The sequence below is a fragment of the Musca autumnalis genome, unplaced genomic scaffold, assembly GCF_047663935.1.
Source record: "Musca autumnalis isolate F117 unplaced genomic scaffold, ASM4766393v1 scaffold_5, whole genome shotgun sequence".
Lineage (NCBI taxonomy): Eukaryota > Metazoa > Arthropoda > Insecta > Diptera > Muscidae > Musca > Musca autumnalis.
In genome coordinates, this window is record NW_027412088.1 from 53,671,513 (window position 1) to 53,690,818 (window position 19,306).

The following is a 19,306-nucleotide window of genomic DNA, read 5'->3' on the forward strand; positions in this document are numbered from 1 at the left end:
TAAAGCTCTGTTTAGGTACCACCCCAGAAAAGTTCGAAAATATTCGTTAAAATGGTACGCGCGATATCTCATACACGTAGCAACCGATTTGGTCCAAACTTTGGATCTCTAAATATTTTATCCAAACTTAGTTTAAGTTCAAATGTGGATCCTATCGGTCCACTTCTTGGGCTACTACCCACACAATTGTTCAACATTTATGCGATATTATGTTTTTCGTAGGCATGAATGGTACAAAAGCCTATCGATGTCCCCCACAAATTTTTGAGCTTTAATCCAACACATATTTTTGTCGGTTCATACGCCCAAAATTTTGAAAACCCCCCTAAATACATAAGATTTTTTGTGGGAAACAAAAACTGTTCAATCCACGCAGGCTGAGGGGATATCTCGGTGCTTTTTTACATGTTTTAATTAGATAAGATAATTTAGACATTTTGGGTATCTGTGGTCGAAACAGTTTTGCACCATTTTTGTTAAGAATATTTTATGGGGGGATAAAACGTTCGGCCCGGCCGAACCTTACGACTTTATACTTGTTTTATTTTTTTACAGCCATAAACTGAGCGTATTAAGCTGTCGGCAAAGCCAACTGATTGTTTTTTTATTGCAAAAACATTTCAAAACCTTATGTGTTTATGATTTCGATTTCAATTAACAGACTCAATTATTGATATTGAAATTTGTAACATTCGATATGAATTACTTTAGTCTATATCCTTGTTTAAACCTCTTTCTTGTCAAATAATGTATATTTTTGTTGTTTTGTATTACAGAACTGAAGAGTATTTCATTTGCCTGCGACCCTAGCAACGTGCCAGTGCCGGCGCCGGTGGTCCCCGATGCTCATTACAGCCCTCAACCAGTACACGCACAGACTGGGTTTAATTTTCCACATGACAAGTTATTCGAATCGAATACACTTTGAAATTATTTTTGTGGATTCCTTTGTCGACCATAATTGGTATGGACAGCAAAGGACGGCAACAACTATCAAGAACATTTGCAGTGGGAATATGGAACAGAAAATACAAAGGTGGACATTAAGTGGAAGGATGGATACATGCCAATGACTTGGACACCACCTGATTGCCGTAAACTAACAACAATTAATATGTGACCCAACACCTGTGGATGTGCTACGCACATACAAAATAGCCAAATAGCCAATCCTTCGTACATTTTAAGCAATTTCACTGGCTCAACAAGACGGCTTCCTACGATTTGTGTGTCACGAAAGCTTTTTGAAAGCAACAAAAACAAAAATTGTAGTAACAACAACTATGGAAAATATTATTTAAGTTAATATGAATAATAAACATTCAAGTCATGAATAATGGTTACCAAGATTTTATTAGGTTAATTTTTAAAGATAAATAATATTAATAATAAAATAATATGTTATCTGTAATTTATAAAGTTTTTTATATTATAGTTGTTAATATTTCAGTTGTATAAATTATGTAAATAAAAAATACCATAAAATTTGTTTCTGAAGGTCAAGCGTCTTTATAACGCAAGAAAAATCAGGCAGATTATGATAGAGGGATGAACTTTAGAGGACAGGAGCATCGGCGATTATCGGGATATAACCTAAATAGGGAGGTCAATATTTGTTATACCCTCAGCATTTATGCTAATGAGGGTATTTACACTAGAGTTATGACATTTCGACATTTTTTCTCAAAAATGATTTCCTGTAGAATGGATGAATGAACTTTTGCCTATTACATACATACATATGTTCCCACAACATCCCCGAAGGCACAAGGGAGACTTCTCTCATATCAAAGAGTGCACGCCGATTCATATTGGCTCAATTATATGGGACCTACAGTTTATCGCCGAGTCCGAACGGCGTGTCTTACGACACCACTTGTAGAGAAGTTTTTCATGGCTGAAATACTCAGGAAATGTAGCCAGCATGACTGATGGGGAATTTTGTCTTTTACCTATTAATCACTAAAATAACGTTTATTCAAATCGATTTTAAAAATAAAAAATATTTTTTCTTAAAAAATATGTGATATGAAAAAAATTCTCAAAAATTTTTTTCCTGCTGAACTAATGAATATATTTAAGACTACTAATAACTACAATAAAGTTTATTCCGTTCAAATATTGTAAAAGATTTTCTGTAATCTTATGTAGAAACTCATCGCGCTATGATAAAAACATATGAGGTTGTAAAAAAGTCATAACCATAATATACATTTCATACGGGCAAAATGTGCCTTATCGAAATAATGGTTTTAGACCCCAAGTATGTTTGGACGAAATCCGTTTCAGACAATTTAGAGTTGATTTAGCCATGTCCGTCCGTCTGCCTGGCTGGCTAGCTGGAGCGCACGATAACTCTCAAACGGATCAACCGAATCGGTCCAAAATTTGGCTTTCGTGATATTTTGTCCAAACTTAGCACAAATTCGAAGCTGGTTATATCGGTTAACTCCTTACGGTACCTCCCCCACAAATGTTCGAAAATGTTCGGAAAATTGGTGTGCACGACAACTCTTAAAGGGAGTAACCGATTTTGTCCATACTCTGCACATCGTGAAATTTCCACCAGACTTAGATGAGGTTCCAATATGGACTCAATCGGTGCACTTCTTCAGGTATCTCCCACACAAAATTTCGGAAAATTTCAGTTCAGGACCTGCTCCCGAATCGCTTTGTTTTTTGTTATAACAACTTGTATTCAATTCCCCGCATGCGGCGGTACAAATTTCATCAGTCTATACTTCCTGAGCAAATAGCCTGAAAGGTGCAAAAACCCCTATGACGCTGTGGGTAGTGGTTGGATGGCAAGATAACACTAGAACGGATCTGCCGATTCGGTCCAAAATTTGGCCTTCGTTATATTTTGTCCAAACTTAGTTTAAGTTCGAAGATAAGTCATATGGGCAAACTTCTTCAAGTACCTCCCCCATAAAAGTTCAAAAATATTCGGAAAATTGTGCGCACGATAACTCTTGATGGGAGTAACCGATTTGGTCAATACTTTACACATCCTAATATATCTACTAGATATAGATGAGGTTCACTCCTTCGGGTACCTCCCACACAAAATTACGGATAATTTCACTTTAAGACCTACTCTCGAATCGTTTTGATTTCTGTTGTAACAACTTGTATTCACTGCGCCCCATACGACGGTACAAGTTTCATCAGGGGCAAGTTCATACTTCCTGATAAAATAGCCTGAAAGTTGCAAAAAAACCGTTATGACACCGTGTGTGTGGTTGGAGCGCAAGATAACTCTCGAACGGATCTGCCGATTCGGTCCAAAATTTGGCCTTAGTAATATTTTGTCCAAACATAGTTTAAGTTTGTCGGTCCACTTCTTCAGGTACCTCCCCGATAAAAGTCCAAAAATATTCAGACAAATTGTGGTCCATACTTTACACATCCTAATATATCTACTGGATATAGATCAGGTTCAAATATGGACTATATTTGTCCGCACCTTCGGGTACCTCCCACACAAAATTTCGGATAAGTTCACTTTAAGACCTGCTCTCGAATCACTTTGATTTTTATTAAGGCAACTTGCATTCGCTGCCTCATTACGACGGTAAAATTTTTTTAGGGGCAAGTCCATACTTCTTGAGAAAACAAACCGAAAAGTGTAAAAAAAACTCCTACGGCACCATGTGTAGTGTCTGGAGAGCACGATAACTCTCGAACTGATCAACCGATTTGTTCAGTTCGAAGATGGGCAATACCGGTCCACAACTTCCGGTACTTTTCCCCAATATTTAAAAAATATCGATATCACTTGAACGGGGCATCCAATTTGGTCAAAACTTTAGATCTGCTAATATTTTGTCCCAATTTAGTTTAACTTCTAAAATGACCCATATCGGTCTTCCCCTTAAGGTACCTCCACCACAAAATTTTAAGATTTGTGTTTAAGTGTAGTTTAGGGTCTGTTCGAAGATCCTTTGGAAATGTATACCGATGGTGTTCGTTGTGGTCCGGTTTACAGCGACATTATATTTTCTGTGCACAAGTCCATGCTTCATAGCGTACTGGTCTAAAAGTTACACGATGACCCAGTGAAATGACTAGTGGGCAAAAAGATATGACTCCCAAAATAAGATTCACTTTCATAATGGACTATGTGGGTCCATTTCTTCAACTACCTCCTCAGCAACACTTTTGAACTTTAATCCTAATCCACATATGTATTTGTCGGCAAGTTCAAATGTCCAATACATGTCTAAATACATTCGCTCTGTCCGTAGATGAAAATTACAATTCACACAGGCTGACGGGTATATCTCTGTCGGCAAAGCCGACTGATACTTTTTTACTTGTTTTTAGAAGCATTCCTAGATTATACATATGTGCATAAGTATGTATACTAGTCTGTATAATCAAAGTCCGTTTTAGCTCGGTTCCCCTGAATTAATTTTCCTAGTTTAGGATAAATAGTGCCATCTGTTGGAAACATTATGCACTACAATGGTTGTCGTCGTTGAACTTAACGAAATAATGTAAATTCGTTGGCAACTCGGATTTGGGTTGTGTCTCTACTAACTTCTAAATAATTTAAAAACCTGTTAAATTACAGTTGGCAATTCTTTTCTTTCTAAGGATTTAAAAAAATATGTAGTTTTCTAAATTTATTTTGAAATATGTAGCTACCATTAAGCTAGAAACAAGTCTGTCGTATGTGTTGATAGTAAACTGTAGAATAAAACATCCTATCGGCTAAGCATCGACCGAAGGTAATGAATGACATACAGACCTATGCATAGATTGCGTTGCAACACAATCGTTGTATCTCGAAACCTCGTGGTTCATACGAATTCCTTTAAGCGTATGGGGCTGTCGAATGCTGCTTTATATTAATCTTTTTGCGTTTCCCCTCTCTAATTTTCTCCTATACCCCTCTCGGGCGTTTACGCGTTGCTACGGATTAAAGAGTAGCTCTATATGCCGCAATTTTCTCTTCGGTAGCAACACGACATTCCTGGCCATGCAATGGATTTCTTGCTGGAGGTCTCTGTTATCCAAGTATGGATTTTGCGGCTGTTTGCATTAAACAGCCCTCATAAAAGGATATGTCTAGGACAATGTCGACCAAGAGGGCAGACAGATACATTGGCAATTTATGACAGTGTGTTAGTAAGTTTGTATACACGCAAGATACAAAACAAAAATACATTAAAACATTCACTCTCTCTTGCACGCTAATTTTTGCGTTCGGGTCGTGTGTGTGTGAATTACCGAAAAACTTCGTAGCCAGGGATAACCGTCTGTTCGGCAATGGATCCTGGGTAGTACGTATGATAACCCTCGAAAGGAGAAACCAATTTGATCCACACGATCCACACTGTGTGCATCGTATCGAATTACGATACATCGGACCACTCTTTCGGGTATTTCCCACAAGAAAAGAGTGTAAGGAGTAAGGACTCGTCTGGGATCATTTTTAAATTTTTGGCAACATGTTGTGTATGCGGCGAGTCCATACTTCCTTAAAAATTGGTCCAAAAACGCAAAAAAGCCCCATAGACGTCAAAAGTATTGCTTACAAAGAACCTTTGTAAAAGAAAGGGTGCTTGCAAAGACCATTTCTAAAACAAAGGGTGCTTCCAAAGACCCATTCTAAAATAAAGGGTGCTTCCAAAGACCCTTTCTAAACGAAAGGGAGCTTGAAAAGACCATTTCTAAAGACCCTTTCTAAGAGAAAGGGTGCTTCCAAAGACGCCTTCTAAAATAAAGGGTGCTTCCAAAGACCCTATCTAAAAGAAAGGGTTCTTCCAAAGACCCTTTCTAAAAGAAAGAGTGCTTCGAAAGACCCTTTCTAAAAGAAATGGTGCTTCCAAAGACCCTTTCTAAACGAAAGGGAGATTGAAAAGACCCCTTCTAAAATAAAGGGTGCTTCCAAAGACCCTTTCTAAGAGAAAGGGTGCTTCCAAAGACCCTTTCTAAGAGAAAGAGTGCTTCCAAAGACCCTTTCTAAAAACAGAGAAATTGTGCTTCCAAAGACCCTTTCTAAAAGAAAGGGTGCTTCCATAGACCCTTTCTAAACGAAAGGGAGCTTGAAAAGACCATTTCTAAAGACCCTTTCTAAGAGAAAGGGTGCTTCCAAAGACCCTTTCTAAGAGAAAGGGTGCTTCCAAAGACCCTTTCTAAAAACAGAGAAATTGTGCTTCCAAAGACCCTTTCTAAAAGAAAGGGTGCTTCCATAGACCCTTTCTAAACGAAAGGGAGCTTGAAAAGACCATTTCTAAAGACCCTTTCTAAGAGAAAGGGTGCTTCCAAAGACGTCTTCTAAAATAAAAGGTGCTTCCAAAGACCATTTCTAAGAGAAAGGGTTCTTCCAAAGACCCTTTCTAAAAGAAAGTTTGCATCCAAAGACCCTTTCTAAAAGAAATGGTGCTTCCAAAGACCTTTTCTAAACGAACGGGAGCTTGAAAAGACCATTACCAAAGGGGTCCAAAGACCGCTTCTAAAATAAAGGGTGCTTCCAAAGACCCTTTCTAAAAACAGAGAAAGGGTGCTTCCAAAGACCCTATCTAAAAGAAAGGGTGCTTCCAAAGACCTTTTCTAAAAAAAAGGGTGCTTCCATAGACCATTTCTAAGAGAAAGAGTGCTTCCAAAGACGCCTTTTATAAATAAAGGGTGCTTCCAAAGACCATTTCTAAGAGAAAGGGTTCTTCCAAAGACCCTTTCTAAAAGAAAGGTTGCACCCAAAGACCCTTTCTAAAAGAAAGAGTGCTTCCAAAGACCCTTTCTAAAAGAAATGGTGCTTCCAAAGACCCTTTCTAAACGAAAGGGAGCTTGAAAAGACCATTACCAAAGGGGTCCAAAGACCCCTTCTAAAATAAAGGGTGCTTCCAAAGACCCTTTCTAAGAGAAAGGGTGCTTCCAAAGACCCTTTCTAAAAACAGAGAAATTGTGCTTCCAAGGACCCTTTCTAAGAGAAAGGGTGCTTCCAAAGACCATTTCTAAGAGAAATGGTGCTTCCAAAGACCCTTTCCAAAGACCCATTCTAAAATAAAGGGTGCTTCCAAAGACCCTTTCTAAACCAAAGGGAGCTTGAAAAGACCATTTCTAAAGACCTTTTCTAAGAGAAAGGGTGCTTCCAAAGACGCCTTCTAAAATAAAGGGTGCTTCCAAAGACCCTATCTAAAAGAAAGGGTGCTTCCAAAGACTCTTTCTAAAAGAAAGGATGCTTCCATAGACCATTTCTAAGAGAAAGAGTGCTTCCAAAGACGCCTTCTAACATAAAAGGTGCTTCCAAAGACCATTTCTAAGAGAAAGGGTTCTTCCAAAGAACTTTCTAAAAGAAAGGTTGCATCCAAATACCCTTTCTAAAAGAAAGAGTGCTTCGAAAGACCCTTTCTAAAAGAAATGGTGCTTCCAAAGACCCTTTCTAAACGAAAGGGAGCTTGAAAATACCATTACCAAAGGTTGGACCCCTTTGGTAATGGTCTTTTCAAGCTCCCTTTCGTTTTCTATGAGAAAGGTTGCTTCCAAAATCCTTTTCTAAAAGAAAAAGTGCTTCCAAAGACCATTTCTTAAACAAAGTGTGCTTCCAAAGACCCTTTCTAAAAGAAAGGGTGCTTCCAAAAACCCTTTTTAAAAGAAAGGGTGCTTCCAAAGATCATGTCTAGAAGAAAGGGTGCTTCCAACGACCCTTTCTAAAAGAAATGGTGTTTCTAAAGACACTTTCTAAAAGAAAGAGTGCTTCCATAGGTCCTTTCTAAAAGAAAGAGTGCTTCCAAAGACCATTTCTAAAAGAAAGTGTGCTTCCAAAGACCATTTCTAAAAGAAAGAGTGCTTCCAATGACCCTTTCAAAAAGAAAGGGTTCTTCCAAAGACCCTTTCAAAAAGAAAGGGTTCTTCCAAAGACCCTCTCTAAAAGAAAAAGTGTTTTCAAAGACCCTTTCTAAAAGAAAGGGTGCTTCCAAAAACCCTTTCTGAGAGAAAGGGTGCTTCCAAAGACCCTTCCTAAAAGAAAGAGTGCTTCCAAAGGCCATTTCTAAAAGAAATTGTGCTTCTAAAGACCCTTTCTAAAAGAAAGGATGCTTCCAATGACCCTTTCTATATGAAAAGGTGCTTCCAATGACCCTTTCTATATGAAAAGGTGCTTGCAAAGACCATTATTAAATGAAAGGGTGCTTCCAAAGACCCTTTCTCAAAGAAAGGGTGCTTCCAAAGACCCTTTCTCAAAGAAAGGGTGCTTTCAAAGACCCTTTCTCAAAGAAAGGGTGCTTCCAAAGACCATTTCTAAAAGAAAAGTTGGTTTCAAAGACCCCTTCTAAAAGCAAGGGTGCTTCCAAAGGCCATTTCTAAGAGAAAGGGTGCTTCTAAAGACCATTTTGAAAAGAAAGGCTGCTTCCAACGACCATTTCTATGAGAAAGGTTGCTTCCAAAATCCCTTTCTAAAAGAGGGAGTGCTTCCAAAGACCCTTTCTAAAAGAAAAAGTGCTTCCAAAGACCATTTCTTAAACAAAGCGTGCTTCCAAAGACCCTTTCTAAAAGAAAGGGTGCTTCCAAAGACCGTTTTTAAAAGAAAGGGTGCTTCCAAAGATCGTTTCTAGAAGAAAGGGTGCTCCCAACGACCATTTCTAAGAGAAAAGGTGCTTCCACAGACCCCTTCTAAAAGAAAAGGTGCTTCCAACGACCCTTTCTAAAAGAAAGGGTGCTTCCAAAGGTCCTTTCTAAAAGAAAGAGTGCTTCCAAAGACCCTTTCTAAAAGAAAGTGTGCTTCCAAACACCATTTCTAAAAGAATGAGTGCTTCCAATGACCCTTTCAAAAAGAAAGGGTTCTTCCAAAGACTCTTTCTAAAAGATAGGGTGCTTCCAAAGACCATTTTGAAGACAAAGGGTTCTTCCAAAGACCCTTACTAAAAGAAAGAGTGCTTCCAAAGACCCCTTCTAAAAGAATTGGTGCTTCCAAAGACCATTTCTAGAAGAAAGGGTGCCACCAACGACAATTTCTAAGACAAAGGGTGCTTTCAAAGACTGTATCTAAAAGAAAGAGTGCTTCCAAAGATCTTTTCTAAAAGAAAGGGTGCTTCATATGACAATTTCTAATAGAAAAGGTTCTTTCAAATGTCCTTTCTAAAAAAGAGTGTTTCCAAAGACCCTTTTTAAAAGAAAAAGTGCTTCCAACGACCATTTCTAAGAGAAAGCGTGCTTCCAAAGACCCTTTCTTTTAGAAAGGGTGCTTCCAAAGATCATTTCTAGAAGAAAGGGTGCTCCCAACGACCATTTCTAAGACAAAGGGTTCTTCCAAAGACACTTTCTAAAATAGAGAGTGCTTCCAAAGACCCTTTCTAAAAGAAAAAGTGCTTCCAAACACCATTTCTTAAACAAAGCGTGCTTCCAAAGACCCTTTCTTTTAGAAAGGGTGCTTCCAAAAACCCTTTTTAAAAGAAAGGGTGCTTTCAAAGAGCATTTCTAGAAGAAAGGGTGCTCCCAACGACCATTTCTAAGAGAAAAGGTGCTTCCACAGACCCCTTCTAAAAGAAATGGTGCGTCCGAAAACCCTTTCTAAAAGAAAATGTGCTTCCAAAGACCCTCTCTAAAAGAAAGGGCGCTTCTAAAGATCCTTTCCAAAGAATGCGTGCTTCCAAAGACCCTTTCCAAAGAAAGGGAGCTTCCAAAGACCCTTTGTAAAAGAAAGGTTGCTTCCAAAGACCCTTCCTAAAATAAGTGGTCCTTCCAAAGACCCTTTCTAAAAGAAAGGGTGTTTCCAAAGGCCCTTTTTAAAAGAAATGGTGTTTCCAAAGGCCCTTTTTAAAAGAAAGGCTGTTTCCAAAGACCCTTTCTAAAAGAAAGGGTGCTTCCGAAGATCCTTTCTAGAAGAAATTCTAAAGGATTCTAAAGATCCTTCCTAAAGAAAGGATGCTTCCAAAGATCCTTTCTAAAAGAAAGGGTGGTTGCACAGACCCTTTCTAAAGAATGTGTGCTTCCAACTACCCTTTCTAATAGAAAGGGTGCTTCCAAAGACCCTTTCTAAAGAAAGGGTGCTTCCAAAGACCCTTTCTAAAAGAAAGGGTGCTTCTAACGGCTGTTTTCAAATATCCTTTCCAAAAAAAAGGGTGCTTCCAAATACCCTGTTTAAAGAAAGGGTGCTTCCAAGGACCCTTTCTAAAAGAACGGGTGCTTCCAAAGACCCTTTTTGAAAGAAAGGGTGCTTCCAAAGACCCTTTCTAAAAGAAAGGGTCCTTCCAAAGATCCTTCCTAAAAGAAAGGGTGCTTCCACAGGTCCTTTCTAAAAAAAGTGTGATTCCAAATGCCCATTCTAAAAGAAAGGGTGCTTCCAAAGACCCTTCCTAACAGAAGCGGTGCTTCCAAAGAACCTTTCTGGAAGAAGGGGTGCTTCCAAAGACCCTTTCTAAAAGAAGGGGTGCTTCCAAAGACCCTTTCTGGAAAAAAGGGTGCTTCCAAAGACCCTTTCTAAAAGAAAGGGCGCTTCCAAAGACACTTTGTAAAAGAAAGGGTGCTTCCAAAGACCCTTTCTAAAAGAAAAGGTGCTTCCAAGCACCCTTTCCAAACAAAGGGTGCTTCCAAAGACCCTTTCTAAAAGAAAAGGTCCTTCCAAGCACCCTTTCCAAATAAAGGGTGCTTCCAAAGACCCTTTCTAAAAGAAAGAGTGCTTCCAAAGACCCTTTCTAAAAGAAAGGGTCCCTCCAAAGAACCTTCCTAAAAGAAAGGGTGCTTCCACAGGTCCTTTCTAAAAAAAAGTGTGATTCCAAATGCCCATTCTAAAAGAAAGGGTGATTCCAAAGACCCTTCCTAACAGAAGCGGTGCTTCCAAAGAACCTTTCTGGAAGAAGGGGTGCTTCCAAAGACCCTTTCTAAAAGAAGGGGTGCTTCCAAAGACCCTTTCTGGAAAAAAGGGTGCTTCCAAAGACCCTTTCTAAAAGAAAGGGCTCTTCCAAAGACACTTTGTAAAAGAAAGGGTGCTTCCAAAGACCCTTTCTAAAAGAAAAGGTTCTTCCAAGCACCCTTTCCAAAGAAAGGGTGCTTCCAAAGACCCTTTCTAAATGAAAAGGTCCTTCCAAGCACCCTTTCCAAATAAAGGGTGCTTCCAAAGACCCTTTCTAAAAAAAGGGTGCTTCCAAAGACCCTTTCTAAAAGAAAGGGTGCTTCCAAAGACCCTTTCTAAAAGAAAGTGTGCGTCCGAAAACCCTTTCTAAAAGAAAAAGTGCGTCCGAAAACCCTTTCTAAAAGAAAATGTGCTTTCAAAGACCCTCTCTAAAAGAAATGGTGCTTCCAAAGACCCTTTCCAAAGAAAGGGTGCTTCCAAAGACCCTCTCTAAAAGAAAAGGAGCCTCCAAGCACCCTTTCCAAAGAAAGGGTGCTTCCAAAGACCCTTTCTAAAAGAAAGGTTGCTTCCAAAGACCCTTTCTAAAAGAAAGTGTGCGTCCGAAAACCCTTTCTAAAAGAAAGGGTGCGTCCGAAACCCCTTTCTAAAAGAAAATGTGCTTTCAAAGACCCTCTCTAAAAGAAATGGTGCTTCCAAAGGCCCTTTCCAAAGAAAGGGTGCTTCCAAAGACCCTTTCTAAAAGAAAGGGTGCTTCCAAAGACCCTTTCTAAAGGAAGGGTGCTTCCAAAGACCCTTTCTAAAAGAAAGGGTCCTTCCTAAGAACCTTCCTAAAAAAGGTGCTTCCTAAGAACCTTCCTAAAAAAGGGTGCTTTCACAGGCACTTTCTAAAGAAAGTGTGCTTCCAACTACCCTTTCTAATAGAAAGGGTGCTTCCAAAGACCCTTTCTAAAAGAAAGGCTTCCAAAGACCCATTCTAAAAGAAAGGTTGCTTCTATTGACCCTTTCTGATAATTTGACATTTAAAATTATGGGTAGCAGAATTTCTTGCAAAAAATCGTCATTGTGGGTACACATTAGGATAAAATATAAAATATATTGTAATTTTACTTCTGAAATTTTTATATATACCTTTGATAGCTAATTACCACACTACAATGCGCGTAATTGTTCAGATAAAAATAAAAATTGTTGCTAATGCTTTTTCTATTTTAGTCGCTGGTTGAGACCACAGTGCACTGATATACTAAACACACAAGACCACTTGAAAAGTAAAGCCCACATTGGGGTACACCTCAAATATCGCAATCAGTCAGTTTGTTTCTCTGCGCCCATAAACATGACATTTCGTCAGAATATGAAAATAAGTGATTGGATTTGGTTACCTGTAAGTGAGATAACGCCTCAAATCAACAAAGACTATTTATCGAATATTACTCAAAACATTTCTTTTACAGCTCCTTCTCATCTTCTTAAGCGGTGGCATACAATGCCAAATAAATGATTCACTTGCAACAACCTGTGACTTCGATATGGATGGTATTGAACAATTGCTACCTCATTTACCTGCCTTGTGTACAGAGATCTATGAAAAGCGTAACGCCGAACCTGAACTTTATGCCGCACACTTGGCGGAATCTAAGGCATTTTCAAAATTTTATAAAAAATTAAATGACTACGAATTGCGCAATGTGCAAAACAATCCACAGCAACAACAACAACAGCAATTGGAAATATATCCCTTTGAGAAGGATTTAAGAATGGATATCTACAACAAAACGAATTTCATTGACTGTGCCAACCTTGTCAATGGTGAAGCTAAAGACTTTTTGTCATGTCTGCGAGATAAACACAATGAAATGGAACAACTGATACCAGCGGGTTCATCTTCGTCATCATCACCTGCATTCAACTCGATTTGATTTGGGCAAACAAAGGGGCGGCATTCTTGTACGTTGGCGTATGTTCTGTTCTCTTTAGATGTTCTTAAATCGTCAATAAATGGCCGTTTTCGAACGAATTTTGGAATATTTAATAATATTTAATTTTCATTGTAAAAACCTCGTTTCAAAATTCCCTTTAATTATGTTTCCCCAACAATGATGCATGCCTTCTTATCAGTTCTAATCACAACAATAACAAACGACAAGGTACATATTTGTTTAAAGTTATTCAAATAAAAACAAAAGTTCATAAATGCTGTAAAATATTGTTGTGAAGATAAACAAATGAAAAAAATCATTACGGCGCGGATTTCTTTGCACCCTACTTTAGTAAAAATTTTAGTTTGTATATTTGTACTCAAACAAGTGAGCAAAGGCTATAGTCGGGACGGGGCCGACTATGTGATACCCTACATCACTAGCACTGTTTATAAGCTTTTCACGGTAAACACTCTTTTGGGGCATACTAAAGTTATCAGACACCCAGACTTTTATACCAGGTGAACCAAAATAATTATAGCACTCTTGAAATCAAGCTATTTTCGTAAATGTGCATGGATTAGTTACATTAATGCTACATATGTCCTATAGAAAATTCTAAGAACTGAGTCAATAACATCTACACAATCTGTATTAATTTAAAGATGAAAGTTCCAAAGTTTAGAGTCTTAATATTGCAAATAAAAAGATGATTAAAGAAAAATTTCAAAAATTTAATATTGGCATATCTTGACACATTTTGCTATGTGCTTTATATTTGAACACTGTCGACAACCTACTTGGTAAAGCTTTGATTTAAAGCCTTGCTGGTCTTCTTAATTAGTAAGATACACGTTTGTTATAAAGCAAATATGTAGAAGCAAAGATATTTCTCATTTAAACGAAAGTTTCAAAATATTAAAATTGAGACAGTTCACCAAGTCAAATGTCTTAATTTAAACATAAAATAGTCTATTTCCAGAAGCGGACATATCCGTCATGGAAATAAAATCCAACAAATTGGAAATTAGAGTACTTGAGCGTCTTTTTCTACATCTCTGGTATTTGACCACTTTTAGTAACGCAATTGGATCAATTTAAAGCTCAACATGTCTTCTTTAATATTGACCACTTTTGTTAAAATGCGCCTAACCAAAGCTACTATATTCGTCATTACAATTCAAATTGTGACGACGCACTATGTCGCGAGTTCATATTAACTGTGGCAAAAAATATTAGGAGTTATCGTAGGTGCATCAATTTTGGTACACGTACTTATTGTTGACATACAATCTCGAGGACAAAAAGCTGGGATGCTCGGTCCACGTTTTGATATAGGCCCCATAGAACCGTACCTCCCGATTTTTGGTATTTTGAAAGTTTTAGTCATAATAACCAACCGAAATGATTGAAATTTGGTGTTTAGTCTTCGGCAGAGGTATGAAACATTCCAACAGAGAATTGTGAGTGTAAGTCACCCTTTTTAAATAGCCCCCATATAACGGTACCTCCCGATTTTCGGTATTTTGAAGATTTTAACCTCATCATCACACCGAAATTGCTGAAATTTAGTATTTAGTCTTCGTTGGGGGTATAACAAATTCCCCTTGAAATTTGTCGTTATATATCCACGCCTTCATATAGCGCCCAAAAGAGAGAAATTTTGACAGTTTTCTCTTTTTCCACTTTTACCCATGTTGGAACAAGAAAAGGTAACAGCAATACCCAGCTGACTGAACTGGGCTGTAATGTTAGTGTCAAATTCCATACGACATTTTTTATATTTATTTCTATATTCGATGTATATTAGGGATATATATTTTTTGAAGAAAAAATATATTCATCAGAAAAAACTATTTCCCATAAAGACTTCTTCATATAAATGACACGCAACCTCCTCCAAGTCCGAACGACGTGCTGCACACTAAAACACCGCTTATAGAGGCGGTACAACATTTGTTAATATGTTGTGGTATTTTGATAAGTTTAAAAAAATTAAAGCCCTAATAAACATATGTTTTTTGTTTTCCAAAACAAAAGATTGAAACAGCTTCTCCTTTTTCAATAAATTTCCAGCGACCTCAAACATATTTGCAAGAATTCTACTTTCTGCGCGATATTATGTACATATTTAGTTGAATGTTATGGAAACATTCAAATTGAAAATCTAACGAGTTTTCATTCATGTTTTCCAAAATATTCAAGCAAATGTGAAAAAATATTAGTTTTTTTTAAATTCCAATAATTTAAAGACATTTCCTTATTTTGTTTACATTTATCTTTGACACTAACGTTACAAACAAAAACAAATTCCTATGTGGTTGTTGTTGAGTTGTATTTGTTGTAGTACTTACTTTACCTGGGGCCTAATTATGAGATGCGATTCGATCGAGAATTTACTCGTGAATAAAATGTCGACACGGAAAAATATTGGTATGATGGGACTCGGTCGAGAAGGAAAAATCGTTGTTATCGATAAATTCATAAAGGTAGAGCCCAAAAATAAATATTTAACTTAAAACGAAAATTTAAAAAAAAAAAAAAAAAAAAACAAAATTATGAATGAAAATTATAGAATATCTGTTGAATTGTTTGAATAATACATTGAACAATAATTTCGGAATGAAGTCGTGCTACGAAAATGTACGAAATTATTTATTATTGCAAAATCTTTTTGACATTGTTATAACTGATTGCTAATGCATCTACCTTAATAAATGTACGGTGGTTGGTGTCAAATAGAAATATTAAAAAACAATTGCTGGTTGGCGCAATATTTTAAGAAAAAAAAAATTAATAAAATGGAATCCTCTGTGCTTTTATTATCATCTTCTGATGAAGTAGATGAAACAAATGTTAATTTAATTAGAAAACAAATCCGTACACAAAGTGTGTTATCTAACACTTGTGTACTTGTTTGAATTTACTGTTTGTCAACAAAATATTTTTTATAAATCAAAGTAACATTTGAAAATGAACATTTGTATCAGAAAAATTTGTCAATAAATTTTATTCATTCTGTCTTTAATTCTTGAACTGACGTGTAGACATTTTTTTCTTGAAATCTAATAGGTTATGGGCCCAGCCCATTCGTCGATTATAAAAATATAATTAATTTGTGTGCAGATATTCGTGAGCATTCGGAATGGAGCAAAAAGTGATGTTTCCGTTGTTCAATTCCTGCAATTATTTTACATGGAAATTTAAGATGCAAATGTATTTCATTCAAATGGATTTGTGGGATATTGTGGAAAAGGATACGGCAAATCCTGTTACAGCGGAGTTCAACAAACAAGATCAGAAAGCCAAAGCAACTATAGCAATGTGTGTGGAGAATTCGCAAATACATCTAATCTGGATGTCAACAACAGCAAAATCCATGTGTAATACATTAAAAAGGACCTATGAAAGAAAAACTATGACGTCTAAGTTACATTTGTTACGTCGGCTATATGACAAAAGAATGACATCAATAGTTTGAATGTTATAAGGACACAATTTTTAGATATGGGTGAGGAAGTCAAGGATAGTTCTATGGTGGCCATTATGTTGAATAGTTTGCCGAAGTCTTTTGGGGCATTAGTTACATCAATTGAAGGTCAGCCGGAAGAATCAATCACACTGGAATATATTCAAGAAAAACTTTTGGATGAATGTGAACGCAGATGTGAAGCCTTAAAGACACAACAAGGAAAGTTCAAGAAACGTAGGCCCATTAAGTGTTATCATTGCCACAAGCTGGGACATTCAAAGAAAGATTGTTTTAAATGGAAAAAGGAGAAAGACGAAGAAAGCAAATTGGTATCTGGTCAGGTATGTTTGAATGTTTCTAACAGCACGAATGGATGGGTTATCGATTCCGGAGCATCCATTCATATGACTAGTAATTTGGAATTCTTAAAAAAGTTGGAAACCAGGAATAGTAAAGTGCATGTAGCTGACGGAAAGGCTTTAGATGCAGAGGGTATTGGAGAAGGCTTAATAGAAGGAAAACACAATCAAATCCTGCTTCAAAATGTTCTATATGTTCCCGGTCTCAATGGAAGTCTAATGTCCGTGAAAGCTATGACCTCAAAAGGATACACGGTTATATTTAATGAAGGCAAATGTATCATCAAAAAGGGAGGAAAGTTCCTAGCCGAGGGTTTAGCAACTGAAAATCTTTATGTTTTACAAGAAGGAAATCAATACAAACAGAATACAACTAACAATCATTCGTTAGCATGTGTTCATTTATGGCATCGACGCTTAGGTCACCGAAATATTGCTGATATTAAGAAATTACCAAATTTAGCTGAAGGTATTTGTATAGAGAATTGTGAAGACAATAAATTTTGTGATATATGCACAAAATCCAAAATGACGAGGATTCCATTTCCAAAAGGGAGCGACAGCAAAACTAAGAAGGTATTGGAGCTCGTACATTCGAATGTTTGCGGACCACTTCAAGCAAAGCTCACAAACTGGAAAGAAATATTTTTTGACTTTTATCGATGATTTTTTGCGATATACGAAAGTTTATCTTTTATCGAAGAAAGATGAGGTAACTTTAAAGTTTAAAGAATTTGTTGCTGAAGTTCAAAATTTTACTGGAAAGAACTTAAAAATTATTCGCTGCGATAATGGAGGAGAGTTTATTAACAATGAAATGAAAACTTTTTTGAAGGATAATGGTATAATTTTGCAAACAACAGTGCCATATTGTCCGGAGCAGAACGGAGTAGCGGAGCGCAAAAACCGCACTTTAATTGAAATGGTAAGGGCTATGCTAAATGAAGCCAATTTACCAAAAATGCTATGGGCCGAAAGTGTTATGGCTGCAAATTACATACAAAACCTCTAAAAGTATACATACAACTCCTTACGAACTGTGGTTTGGAAAGAAACCAGATTTAAGTAACATCAAAGTCTACGCTAGTAAAGCTTATATTACGTCGTAAGCTTGATGATGTAGCAGTTGAAGGCATTTTGGTAGGATATTCCGAAACAGCGAAGGGATACCGAATTTTGAAAAAAGGAAGCAATGAAATTGTCATAAGTAAGGATGTGAAATTTAAAGAATTTGATATGCAGGATAGTCCAACTGAACAATCGATTCCAATGCAATTTCCAGGCTTTAATGAGAGCAACACAGAAGAGGATGAGTTGGATTTCGAATCTGCTGATGAGGATGTAGAGAATGTCACTATTGAGCAACCTGTGATTAACGTTGATGCTGAAGTCGAGGAAAATGACACAGTAGTTCGTCGGTCTGAAAGATTAAAAGAAAAGACCCCTCTGAATTATAAGCAACTTGACAAAAGCGCAGTAGGTGAAATCGAAAATGCTCCAAATTCTTGGGAAGAATTGCAAACACTCCCAAACTCAAGTCGAAATGTATGGATGTCTGCCGTTAAGGAAGAAATGAGCAGCTTGGAACGTAACAACACATGGGTTTTAACAGAACTACCCGAAGGGAAGAAATCAATAGGATGTAAATGGGTATTTCAAATAAAGAGCAACAACCTGAAAAAGCCAAAGTATAAAGCAAGGTTAGTTGCCAAGGGATATACACAGTAATTTGGAGAAGACTTTGACTTAAGCAGGCTGCTAAATCATGGCATCATAAATTAAGTGAGGTTCTTAACAAAATTGGCTTCGAAAAGGGAAAAGCTGACACTTGTTTATATACCAAAAAGGTGGACAGCGGATTTATTTATCTTCTAGTTTATGTAGATGATCTACTAATTTGTGCAAAGAACAACTTAATTGTGGATAAGATTTATAAACAGTTTAATGCGTATTTTGAAATTAAAAATTTGGGAAATGCGTCATCTTATTTGGGCATTCTAATTATTCGCAATTCTCGAGGAGATTTTCTACTTCACCAAAATGAGAAGATATCAAAACTGGCAATTGAGACGAAATTAGAAGAAGGCAAATCTTCGCAAATTCCAATGGATCCAGAATTTCCCAAGATTGTACACGAAGATAACCTTTTACCAAGTAATGATAGATACCGATCAATTTTAGGAATGCTTCTTCATCTATCAATCACTACAAGACCAGACATAGCCGCAGCCGTTTCTATTTTATGTCGAAGAGTTGAAACGCCAAGAAAATGTGATTGGGGATCTGCTAAGAAGGTCGTTAGATATTTGAAGGCATCAGCACAAAGTAAATTAGTAATCAAATCGGATTCGGATCTTGAAATCAAATGTTACTCGGATTCAAATTGGGCAGGAGATCATGAGGATCGAAAATCAACAAGTGGTTATCTAATTTTGCTGGGTGACAACGCAATTTCTTGGTCTTCAAAGAAGCAGTCAACAATTGCGCTATCATCTACAGAAGCTGCGTTTATAGCGGCGTCGTATGCAGCACAAGAATTATTATGGATAAAGCAATTACTACAAGATATGGCAATAACAATCACATATCCAATACCTATGTATGAAGACAACCAAAGTTGTATAAGGATTATACAATTACCAAAGTTTAGTTCAAGAACAAAACATATTGATGTTAAGTATCATTACATAAGGAATTTAGAAAATGATGGTGTAATTGATTTATTGTATTGTTCAACCGATCAACAACGAGCTGATTT

At 37.1% G+C, this 19,306-nt stretch overlaps 2 protein-coding genes across 6 annotated transcripts in view; both read left to right on the forward strand.

The window, feature by feature from the left end:
• The window catches only part of Dh44-R2 (Diuretic hormone 44 receptor 2), a 194,238-nt gene extending 192,827 nt beyond the window's left edge, over positions 1–1,411 (forward strand). For all 5 annotated transcript variants that reach the window (XM_073988324.1, XM_073988326.1, XM_073988323.1 and 2 more), the window contains one exon: positions 777–1,411. In XM_073988324.1, the coding sequence (XP_073844425.1) occupies positions 777–810 (34 nt within the window). In that variant the 3' untranslated portion in view covers positions 811–1,411. The remainder of the gene's footprint in view (positions 1–776) is intronic.
• A 10,693-nt stretch (positions 1,412–12,104) lies between these two features.
• On the forward strand, positions 12,105–15,268 carry LOC141406380 (uncharacterized). The gene is made up of 2 exons (XM_073991721.1): positions 12,105–12,182; positions 12,253–15,268. Exons 1-2 carry the CDS (start codon positions 12,135–12,137, stop codon positions 12,715–12,717), a joined length of 513 nt encoding a protein of 170 aa, XP_073847822.1. The 5' UTR covers positions 12,105–12,134; the 3' UTR covers positions 12,718–15,268.
• Positions 15,269–19,306: the final 4,038 nt, after the last annotated feature.

Coding starts and splice junctions, on each gene's coding strand:
- LOC141406380 (XM_073991721.1), top strand. CDS start 12,135: ATGACATTTCGTCAGAATATGAAAATAAGTGATTGGATTTGGTTACCT. Junction 12,183..12,252: donor GTGATTGGATTTGGTTACCT/GTAAGTGAGATA, acceptor TTTCTTTTACAG/CTCCTTCTCATCTTCTTAAG.